General features: G+C 57.8%; 2 protein-coding genes across 2 annotated transcripts in view; one reads left to right on the top strand and one right to left on the bottom strand.

The window, feature by feature from the left end:
* POR (P450 (cytochrome) oxidoreductase) overlaps positions 1 to 2,320 on the top strand; it is a 15,572-nt gene extending 13,252 nt beyond the window's left edge. Inside the window, exons 11-15 of the mRNA XM_009081117.1 lie at positions 73 to 222; positions 771 to 1,038; positions 1,482 to 1,627; positions 1,821 to 1,906; positions 2,146 to 2,320. Of these exons, the coding sequence (XP_009079365.1) occupies positions 73 to 222; positions 771 to 1,038; positions 1,482 to 1,627; positions 1,821 to 1,906; positions 2,146 to 2,290 (795 nt within the window). The 3' untranslated portion in view covers positions 2,291 to 2,320. The remainder of the gene's footprint in view (positions 1 to 72; positions 223 to 770; positions 1,039 to 1,481; positions 1,628 to 1,820; positions 1,907 to 2,145) is intronic.
* Positions 2,321 to 4,610: 2,290 nt separating this feature from the next.
* On the bottom strand, positions 4,611 to 9,797 carry TMEM120A (transmembrane protein 120A; the record flags this gene model as incomplete). The annotated part of the gene is made up of 11 exons (XM_009081118.1): positions 4,611 to 4,724; positions 4,809 to 4,877; positions 5,474 to 5,538; positions 6,247 to 6,339; positions 6,587 to 6,648; positions 6,786 to 6,851; positions 7,263 to 7,352; positions 7,878 to 7,973; positions 8,634 to 8,693; positions 9,119 to 9,235; positions 9,679 to 9,797. Coding segments are annotated over 11 exons (951 nt in total), but the record flags the coding sequence as incomplete, so codon positions are not given.
* Between the last annotated feature and the right edge of the window lie 1,594 nt (positions 9,798 to 11,391).

Genomic DNA, 11,391 nt, shown 5'->3' with positions numbered 1-11,391 from the left:
TGCAGAGAGCTGAGGTGGTGTTTTAGAGCTGTGCAGGGAAGTCATCACACGTTGTGCATTCCCTGCCTGCAGGCTCTGTACCTCAGCTGGGTGGTGGAGGCCCGGAGGAACATCCTGGCCATCCTGCAGGACATGCCCTCTCTGCGTCCCCCCATCGATCACCTCTGTGAGCTCCTGCCCCGCCTGCAGGCTCGCTACTACTCCATCGCCTCCTCCTCCAAGGTGAGCGTGCTTCCAGCTGGGATGTGCCTGTGGAGGGACTTCAGCTGCAGCTCAACAGTGCCACCATCCCCCTTGGCTGGGGACCAGACACGGGGAGCTTGTCTTGGTGACACCTGATGTGAGAGGGACAGCTTTAGTTATCTCCATGCATGATCAGAGGAGTTATCCCAGCTTCCACAGGGTCTGTGGGGAGTCCCACACTGCAGCCAGCTGTGCCCCAATGCCACCACCCTCCCTGCAGTCCTGCTCCTCTTCACCCATCAGCCTGGCTGTTGGGGCTAGGCAGCCAGGTGGCATTCTAGGGCTTGTCAAAGTTCACTCTTTACTTTGTGCCTGAAGCCCTGAGGTTGTTGGCAATATCCAGAGAAGCTCAGTGGTCCTGGGATGAGCTGAGCACAAGAGAAGCCCCATGAGGGACACACTGGGAGGAACAGCGGTTCCAGCATTGACATTAGGTTAAATTTCTACCTATCCCTCAGCACAAGGGATTGAGCTATGGGGTTGCCAGGGCTCCCTCTCTGCCTGGTGCCAACATCCCTTCCCTGCAGGTTCATCCCAATGCCATCCACATCTGTGCTGTGACTGTGGAGTACGAGACCAAGACAGGCCGTCTGAACAAAGGGGTGGCCACCAGCTGGCTCAAGAACAAGGTGCCTGACAAGAATGGGAGCAACTCCCTGGTGCCCATGTACGTCCGGAAGTCGCAGTTCCGGCTGCCTTTCAAACCCAGCACACCTGTCATCATGATTGGGCCAGGAACTGGCATAGCTCCCTTCATTGGCTTCATCCAGGAGAGGGCCTGGCTGAAGCAGCAGGGTGAGTGTCCAGGAACCTCCTGAGGGCTGGAGCTGATGCAGGATAGGGCTCTACTAGGCCAGTTGGTGCCTCCAAGGTGCAGCCTGTGCTGCTCACATTGCTGATGCGTCCAGCAAAAACCAGAAGCATTGGGGCAGAGTGAACAGCAGCAAAATGTTGCCCAGCATGAGGATACTTTGTCCTTCTCTTGGCCATGGAGGATGTTTGGGGGGCAGATAGACCTGAGGCAGTTTTATGACCTCTGCCACCACATCTCCAAATAACCACAGTCAAGTCACTTAGACTCATTCTGAAACCTATGGCCACTTCTGGGAATCAGTCTTGAGCTTCCCCCAGAAGCAGTTGTGCTGCTCTGCCTCCCCCGGGTTGGCAGGACCAGGGGAGGGGACAGGACAGGGTTGGGGGCTGCTGGGGGGTAGCTGATGGGCTGTGTGACCCTGCAGGCAAAGAGGTGGGCGAGACGGTGCTTTACTACGGCTGCCGCCGCGAGCGTGAGGACTACCTGTACCGCGAGGAGCTGGCTCGCTTCCAGAAGGAAGGAGTCCTCACCCAGCTCCACGTGGCCTTCTCCAGAGATCAGGCTGAGAAGGTACCACTCTAGTCCCTCAGCTGCTTGCTCCCTGAGTGCTGGAGCCTCCCAGCCTGGAGTGCCCATGGCATGCAGGAGCACCTAGCACCGTCTCCTGGAGCCATCAGCACCGGCTTGGCTTCCCCTCCCTTGCCACAGTCTGTGCTATGCAGCTCTGCTTCTCTTGCCTCACTCCCACCTTATTTCCTGCTAGGTTTATGTCCAGCACTTACTGAAGAAGAACAAGGAAAACATCTGGAAGCTGGTTAATGAGGGGATGGCTCATATCTATGTGTGCGGGTAAGTCTGGTGGCAGGGAAGGGACTTTGGGAAAACATTCCTATTCTCAAGAAAATGAATGTGCCTCAGTTTCCCCAGCTGTGCATTACAAGCCCTGGGAGGGTCATGCTGTCCTTGTTCCTTGCAAGGGGCCAGGCAGATGGGCTGGGGTCAGCAAACCCTCTGTGAGTGGGTGGGAAGGTGTCAGGGCTCGTGGACTCTGTTCTGACATTCCTGGCTCACCGTGCCCTTGTTTGCAGGGATGCTCGCAACATGGCCCGGGATGTGCAGAATGCCTTCTACGAGATCGTGTCTGAGTTTGGGAACATGAGCCAGTCCCAGGCCATGGACTATGTAAAGAAACTGATGACAAAGGGCCGCTACTCTCTGGATGTCTGGAGCTAAGAGCGGGGCTGGCGGGGCAGGGAGACAACGGGTCCCCAGGCGTGGGCCCATGGGAGGTGCAAAGTGCCTGTTCACCCACTGCTGCTGTGGGCGACGGTGTCGTGCCCAGCCCACAGCTACCCCAGTGTCCCTCCCAACCCCTCCTGGGCCACAGCAGCCCATGTACCCCAGGGGTGGAAGGGGTTGAGAGGGGCAGGAGGGTAGCTCAGGCTGTCGTCCAGGAGCCGCAGTGCCCCGACACCCCAGGGCGCACCTCATGGCACCAGCGTTTGCCTTGAGGTCAGGGACGCAGCCGATGTGGGACAGAAGGGATGGACACTGCCAGGAATCTCTGGGATCCTTCCCTGAACACAAGGTGTTGCCTTATTCCCAGGGGGTTGGAGCCCACCCTGGACTGCTGGGACAGCAGAGAGGTGTGGAGGAGCTTTCAGCCCCCTGCACTGCAGCTGGGTGTGAGGGCCTGGCATGGGGCACTGTCCTTGCCTCCCTCCTGCCCTGTTTGTCCATCTCTGGGCTGTGGGGCTGGCAGTCGGCTGTGGGCAGTGCCGTGGGGACCCCACCAGCACCCTCTCCCTTCCCCGCTGCCCGCCTTCGCTCCAGCACGCAGCAGGGAGGAGGTGGCTCCTCTCCCCTTGGGAAGAGACCAGGGGGTTGGGTCTCAACCCCTGGGGGGCCCTGCTTGCTCCCTGGGGTCCGGCAGCTCCCCTGAGCCCAGCCCCTCCCTCATGCTGTGTACGGTCATTTTTTAAATACTGTTTTTATTTTATCATCTTTGTGATTTAAGCATGGAAACAAAAAAACCCTTTCAGGCTGTCCAATGATTGTAAATTATTTAAATACATTTGCCCTTGGAATAAAAATACTGTGTCTGTAGTTTGCTTCCTGCCCTCTCTCTGCTCAGCCAGAGGGAAGAGAGAGGCAGGAGGAGCAATGGCTGATAACTGGGAGGAAACCTGGGGCCTTGGTTGGCAGCTCTGGGTTTAGGGTAAGCTGGGGCCTGCCCCAGTAGAGAGGATGGCAGTGGGGGGCTCTGGTCTGAGGTGCAGCTGTGCCAGAGCTGCTCTTTGGTTCTTCAGGAGCTCCCTGTGGTGGTACAGGGTATCTCCTCCCCCAGCTGCAGGGACACCAAGGTCCTGCTGGGCTCCTTAGGTGGCCAAAGCTCTGGCCACAGCTCATGCATGGGGCTGTACCAGCCAAGAGTGCCATGGGAGGGAGCTCACAGCACTGCTCACCCAGGCCGGTGAGGAGGGCACGTGGAGATGGCTTTCTGTAGAATCATGGAATCATTTAGGCTCAAAATGCTGTCCAAGATTGTTGAGTCCAATGCTTAACCCAGCACTGCCAAGCCCACCACAAAACCATATCCCCAAGAGCCACATCCACATGGTATTTCAATCCCTTCAGGGCTGGTGACTCCACCCCTGCCCTGGGCAGGCTGTGCCAGTGCCTAAGAACGCTTTTGATGAAGACCTTTTTCCTACTATCCAATATAAACCTCCCCTGGCACAACTTCAGGCCATTTCCTCTTGTCCTTTCTCTCATTACCTAGGAGAGACCAACCCCCACTTACAGCCTCCTTTCAGGGAGGTTGTGTCAGAGCCCAGTGCCTGATGATCCAAAACCACAGAGCATAGCATGGAAGCTGTTCCCAGACCACCCCGGTGACCCGGGGCAGTGCCTTCCCTTTATTTGTACACGTGCATCCTCCAGAGATGCCAGCCCAGGGTGCTTGGTTGTGCAGCTCCAGCGTGAAGCCTGGTCCTGGCTCCTGGTGCTCCCACCCATCCTGTGCCTCAGCCCACCCTGCCCTGTGGATTGAAGCCAAAGGAGGAACCGGAGTAGGCAAACCCTGGAAGCCAAGACTTGTGCACAGCCCCCACGAGACTGCCTGAGGGTTGCTGCCTTCAGCACTCACGGGCTGCCCTGGCTGCAGGGCTGGGGACAGAAAGGGAGCCTCGACCACCCCAGGAGCTGTGTGAGGCAGCCATCAGCCCTGGACCCTCCCTTGTGCCAGCAGGGTGGGAAGCACCAGCATCCAGAGAACATCCCAGCAAATGGAAGGAGAGTGGCTGTCCTAGGCTCCCTGCTCTGCTGAACGGAGAAGGCAGTCAGGACTGGAGTCCCAGGGTGCTCCTGACTCCAGGTGAGTGACTCGGGCATGGTGAACATGCAGTCTGTTCAGGAGCAGGCCCCAAGCTCTGTCCCACACCCAGGCTTCCAAGGAATGGGGCAAGACACCAGAGTCCGGACGGCATCGAGGAGATGGGGATGGGGGATGGAGCCAGTGGAGAGAAACAGTCCTGGCCCCCACGCTGCCCCTTCAATCCCCCTTCGTGTCTTTGTTCTTGTTCTGAATCTTCTGGTGGACGACACGGAGGGTAGTGAAGAAGTTCCCCAGGAAGAGGATGAAGAAGGGGAGGCCACACATGAGGACCTGTGGGAGCCACAGAGGCACAAGTCAGCAGGAGGGACCTGCCTGGGGCATCCCCCTCCCCAGGGCTGCCTGGGGCTCCCTTACCTGCCACTCCTTGCACTCGGGGTGCTGGATCATGCGGAACAGGGTGATGGCATTGTAGAGCTGCCAGAACTGCAGGAGAGAAGAGATTGAAGGGAGTTCCTGCTTTCAGAGACCCAATCCCATGCTGACTCTTGTCCAACTGCTACCTCTGGGCACAAACCCCACACGGACCTCACATGAGGGCACTGAAGCCCCATCCAGGCTCTGGGTTATCCCCAAACTGGGATGTCCCTGCCCTTTCATGCCATCTGGAGCTCAAGGGCCATGAGGAAGCCTCAGATCAGCCTTTGGCCATCAGCCTCATTGGTTTGACCAAGGAAGGGCTTGACCCTCCACTGCAGCAGCTTGGAGCTCAGAAAGGCTTCGGAAGGTTCTCACTGCAGTCTCTCTGCTCTATTCTGCACTTGAGCACTCAGCAGAACTACCCCAGATCTTTCCCATTTCACTATCCCGTGCGTGGAGGCGGTGGGTGCTTTGGAGGAAAAGGCTCAGCATTTGCTGGAAGCATTTCCCTGCCCTTGGCATTCCACATCCCATGGCTGTGGCAGCCTGTGGGCACTGTGTGATGTCCAGGCGGCCGAGCACAGCCAGGAATGCAGCACAGCCTGCTCCCACCTGAGGCTCTGACCTCTTGCAGGTCACTGTGAAGACTGGTGCAGACTCACATGTCCAAAGAAGAGGAAGGGAAGCAGGAACGTGAGGCCTCTCCACATCCAGGACTGGAAGCCCTCTGCAAAGGAGAAAGGCTTGTGTGAGGACCTGAACAGGCTGGTGGGAGCAGATGGAGCCCAGCTCCTCTGGATGTGGGCAGGGAAGCTCAGTGGCCACCCTGTGCCTGGCTGAGAAGGTCCTGCCATGCCAGCCCCACCGTGGGCACCTGCACTCACAGCAGGGACAGTAACAGGGACTTCTAATCTAACATGGACCTCCAGAGGAAGCTGCTCTGGTGGAGCTGCCCTCACCCACGCTGCTGCCCCTCAGCCCCAGCACTCACTCAGTGTCATGGGTCAGGGAGGTGACAGCCCAAAAGCACATGGGGTGTTGGAAGGACATTTCATGTCTCAAGTAGCTTCAGATGCCAGGAACCACATCCACTGCCATCTCACATCCTGAGGGAGCTGGTCATGGGCTGGTGGTCCCATGAGAGCAGGAGGAGGGGACAACCACCTTATGACATGCTGCTGCCCCATGGGAGATGCTGCTCTCAGAGCTTTGCCTTTACTTGTGCTTTACTTTGGCTTTTCCTGTTTGTGCCACTAATAAAGCACAGCCAAACTGACCTCAAATCAAACTCACCACTACCTTTAACGGAACCCACAGCTCTCAGTTAGCTGAGTACTGGCCTGGAGCTGGGAGGGAGGCGGACAGCAGCCACAGGACCTGTGCCAAAGCAGGTCCAGCTGGACTGGGACAACCAGTAAGGGAAAGTCCAGCTTACCCACAGTCAGATCCATGTTGTGCCTCTCGCCCAGCGCTCGCAGCCGGTACAAGCACCCGCTCTGGTAGTAGTACTGGAGGAACTGCACAAAGCCTGCAGGGAGAGTGTGGCTGCTGTCAGCAGGTGTCCAGGCATTGTTCTCAGCCCTGGCATCAGCCTGGCTCCACGATCACCTCCCACAAAGACCACCCCAGTGCCTGCGTGCTGGAGGGCAGCACAGAGCTCAAGGGAGCCGAGAGCTGTGAGCAGCCACATCCCCACATGTCACAGAGCCCTGCAGGCATGCTTGGCACCCAAGGCCAGCCACAGTCCCTGTCCCAGCACACGCAGCAGCACTTACTCTGGTACATGGAGAAGGAGAGAAACTGGTTCCTGAACATCTGGTACATGAGCCCATCTGGCCTGTGGAGAGACAGTGCTGGCTGGGGGACGTGGGGTGGAGAGGAGCAGCCAGGCTTGCCTCCCCTACAGCTATGGGTTAGGGCAGCAAAGGCTGGAGCTGCCCATGGCCCACCATGAGACAGGGGACACAGACTTACCATGTCAGCATGACACCTGAGAGGAAGGTGGAGACGTAGTGATGGAAAACCCACCAGCCTTTGATTCTGGAAGGCAGACACAGAGAAAGGGTGTCAGGTCTTGAGCATGAATCCACACCCAAAGGCACACCAGGAGAGCAGAGCAGCCCAATGCCAGCTGCCACCAGCCCCCAAGACAAGGTGAGGAGGAAGGCTGGTTAGGAAACAGCTGTGCTTAGGACAGGACCCAGTACCTCTGGTCTGGGTGTCACCAGGGGCAGGGCCCTTCCAGCCACTGCTCCACCCTCCTGCACCACCCCCGCATGGGAGTTCCTCCTGCCCTGCTCCTGCAGCTCCTCCCAGGGTTTGCTACACACCCTGAGTAGGAGGGAGCTGCTCCCTTGCCAAGCATGGAGCTACACCATGGGCCACAACTCCCCAGCCTTGCAGAGAAGGACCAACTCGTTGCACACCCCTCCCCATGCCCAGGCCACTCACTTGGATCCATTGTTGATCAGGATGCTCTCCCGGATGGTGAGAGTGCAGTAGTACCACACCAGGAGGAAGTTGAAGACTGCATCTGTCACCCTGGTGTCACACAAAGCAGGTGTAAAGGCGATGGCAGAGGCACCACAACAGCCCCTGCTGCAGGACACCCACCCCACTGTGGGCAGGGACCTGATTCCCCACCACCCACCACAGCCACAGTCAGACTGCAGCAGCCACGAAGGCCACCCCACCTCCAGGGCAGTGGCCAGATCCTTCATCAGGATCTCCTGTTGAGGTTGAGTGCAGTAGTACCACACCAGGAGGAAGTTGAAGACTGCATCTGTCACCCTGGTGTCACACAAAGCAGGTGTAAAGGCGATGGCAGAGGCACCACAACAGCCCCTGCTGCAGGACACCCACCCCACTGTGGGCAGGGACCTGATTCCCCACCACCCACCACAGCCACAGTCAGACTGCAGCAGCCACGAAGGCCACCCCACCTCCAGGGCAGGGGCCAGATCCTTCACCAGGATCTCCTGTTGAGGTCTGGACCTTCCAGGATGGGAGAGGAGGACACAGGGGCCCTGGGAGGAGATTTCTGCCCAGCATCCAAGCTAGACTCACCTGGAGTTGAGGAGGAACCGACAGGAAAAGGAGACAATGAGTAGGATGATGGTGAGGTAGAGCTTGAACTTCTCATACTCATCTTTATATGCAAACCTGCAGGGAAGCACAAAGACAGGCTTGGAGCAAGGTGCCTGCTGAAAGTCTGTGTCCTCCTATCCCACTTGGATGGACAAAAGCAATGTTCAGGGAAAACCTCCCCTTGGGGATATTTCTGAGAGGAGAGCACAGCAGACTGCTTCCACGCAGGTGGGACACCATCAAATACCCCAAACCACATCAATCTGGCATGTGGCCAGGGGACTCTGGGGAAGCTGGGCAGACTGAGGTCTGTGTAGGTCTCCAAGGGGAGGATTGGGGAACAGATGGAGGGGGACAAAGGCTTCTAGCTGGGCACCTCTGGTATGGGGAGGACTCCCATGGGCCAAAAGTGACTGCTGGTGTTTCCACAAGGGAAGAGGGGGCTAGCCACTGTCTGTCTGTCTTTCCTGGAAGCATCTAATCCAGTGGAAACCCGGACACAGCTTCAGTGGAGGATCCTATTTAGCCTGTTGATCCCAGCCCGGTGGCAGGAGCATGAGGGGGAGTCAAGGATTGGCTGATTCTAGGAAAGGATGCAGGGAACAGCCTGGGAAGGGAATCTGCACCAGGAGGGCCAAGCCATCCCCATGTCTGGCCAGAAGGAGCTATTGTTCCTGGTGCCAAGGGGATCTTGAGCCAGGCAAAGCAGAGGTGGCAGTGAGGACGGGGTCATACTTGGCCTGCTTGCTGAGCAGTGTGACGTTCACGTTCCCGAGCACCAGACTCAGGTACAACCTGGGGAGAGAGCAGAGGCATTAGGATGGGAACTTGCCTGTGGAGCCATTCCTTTCATGCCACCAGGCTGGGGATGAGTCCCCAGCTGTTTCCACTCGGAGCTGGCAGGCACAGACACTGGCATCCCCTCCCAAGGGCAGGGGGATGGGTGGCTGAGCACACACTCCACCTCCCACGGGCACCAGGGTGTTCACTGGGGCTTCCCCACACACACCACCACTGTCCAAGGGCAGGTGAAGGCCATGAGCAGACAGAGGAGTGAGGGGGACGAGGGTAGTGCTGCAGAGGCTCAGGCATCCTCCAGGGAACCCGAGCAGAGCAGCTCAGCTGTGATACTGCTGGGATCAGGGTGACAGTGGGTCTGTGCCTGCAGAGATATGAAGGGTGGATTTGGTGTTTCACCCAGAGATGAGGCATCTCCTTACCCGTTCTTCTTTGGCAGATAGGCTTCCATCTCGAAGAAAACATTCTGCCTCTCTTTAATCAGGCTCTGGGTCTCTTGGATGGACAACTCCTGTTCAGGACTCGCGTGGGCTTTGCATCTGGGGAGGAAACACAGGCACTGACATCAGGAGAGCCTCTGTAACGTGACCAGCACGTGCTGGCACTCCATAGGTGACTGGCTCCAGCAAGGACACCCCAAGGACAGGGAAGGCAGACTGGAGGCAAGTCCACAACTCCATCTGCAGAGCAAGAGCTCTGTCAGGCTGGTAAGCTGCTCAAGAGGAGGAAGCAGCAATGGGAGTGAGGTGAGGCCAGATGGGTCCCTCACCCTCGAGGAAGGATGGGGAGAGCTTTGTGCAGGAGGAGGGGAGCTGATGGTACCTGCAGAGCCATTGCAAGCTGTGCACTGCAAATGGGGCACAAATCGGGGCAGAGGTGAAGCTGCAGAGGGGTTTGTATTTCAGACAGAGCCACGAGGTGAGTTCAACAGTCCTGTCTTTGCTGCTCTCCCCTCCTGCACTGCTGCAGGACACTGACTTACTTTTTGAGGGAGAGAGACAGCTCCTTCAGCCGCTTCTTCTGCCGTGCGATGGAGCTGGAGATCCCATCCTGGAGCTTGGTTAGCTCCTCAAGTTTCTGCTTGTACAGCTTGTGGTTATCCTGGGAAGGAGAAACTGGCATGCATTAGTGTTGCCTGCCCAGACACCCCTGTCCTCACACCCTCCACAGGGGCACTGCTGCTGCTTCTGTTACAAACTGCCCTTAAGTTCACCTGTGCAGCACCTGGGTGAGAGGAGGGGTGGCTGCAGAAGGCCAGGTGTGTCTAGGGACAGCCTGCAGCCAGCTCTGCTTCCATGGGGACACCTACACCCAATCCCAAGGATTGGGTTATCTACAGATGCAGGCACATCTGCAGGGCACAGCCTGGTCCTGCCCTTGCACGTGTCTTGTGTCCAGCCCCCTCCAGCTATGGGCTATGAAAGTCCAGCCAGCAGTGTGGTCCTGCTCCAGGATGCTCCTGTGGTTGGGGCTACACACAGCAGATGGGAAAGACTTGGAAAGAAATGCTGTTTGGGCTACGAGTCAGGGCCAGAGCCACCCAGAGCGGTGGCTGTGACTGCTGGGAATGTGATGAGTGGCTCTCTCTGCCTCCAGGTTTATGCAGCACCTGCTCCTGCCCTGACTCGAGGCTCTGGAGCTCCATCTGAGCACCCCTGGGAAGCTGGAAGGAGCCTGTCAATGAGCTGGACAAAGAGGACAGACTCACAGCAGGGCTGCAGCCAAGTGCCTGTCTCCCTGCAGTAACCCAACCGCACCTGGGAAAGGCTGGATGCCATTCTCCACTATATTTAGAAAGGAAAGGAGAGATGGTGCTGGATCAATGCTGCTGCTGTCCAGGTCAGCTGGAAAACAGCCTCACCTCAATCACGCAGCCTGAACGCCACCTCCACTGAGGAATTACGTGCTGCTCACAACAACCCTTGGACCAGACCTTGGCACACACAAGTTTTAGCCACTGTAGCTCTTATTGAGCACTTGATCAGCAGATCTCAAAGCTGTTCCCCAGAGGAGAAAGGTGAAACCAAGTGCAGAGGAGGGAAACCTTCCTCTGGTGACAAGCAGTGGCAAGGTGGGAATGGATCCCTGACAGCCTCATCTGCCCAGCAGTGATTTATGTCCCTGATCTCTCCTGGGACATTCCCTGCTCAACCATTAAGCTTTCCTGCTCCCACCTGGAGTCATCTCCTAACTCTGGAGTTAACTGTGAGCAAGTGTCCTTTGAGACAAGTCCTTCAGCCACACCAGCATCCAAGCACCATGCTCAGAAACAGCCTGGACCAGGAGCCTCCCCGGGAGGAGGTTTCCAAAGGGAAGGGCTGGCGCTGTGTGACTGCACACAGGGCGACTCGGGACATCCACGCAACCCCTGTGGAGCAAGAGGAGGTTTCTCAAAGCCTCCCTTGCCCCAGATCTGGGCACAGCAGCGACGTGTCCACAACAACATCCGCTTCGCCCCACTCCCGGGAGGGGAAGGAGGGGGAAAGGGAACTGCTGCAGCTGCAGCTGAGTGACCTGAACGGCAGCAGGAGACGGTTAGCCAACCTTTCCCTCGGGTGACCCCTGTCTGAGCTGAACCCTGCCCACTCCTTCCCCCGGCAGCCAGCGCCCCGGGGATTACACAAAGCAGGTGGAAGCACCTCTGATACCACCCAGACACCGTCCTGGCACGGAGCCCCGCGGGCAGGGGGCACGG

Source organism: Acanthisitta chloris, unplaced genomic scaffold (genome assembly GCF_000695815.1).
Source record: "Acanthisitta chloris isolate BGI_N310 unplaced genomic scaffold, ASM69581v1 scaffold9898, whole genome shotgun sequence".
In the NCBI taxonomy this organism is placed as follows: domain Eukaryota; kingdom Metazoa; phylum Chordata; class Aves; order Passeriformes; family Acanthisittidae; genus Acanthisitta; species Acanthisitta chloris.
This window is presented reverse-complemented; position numbering and strand designations above follow the sequence as displayed.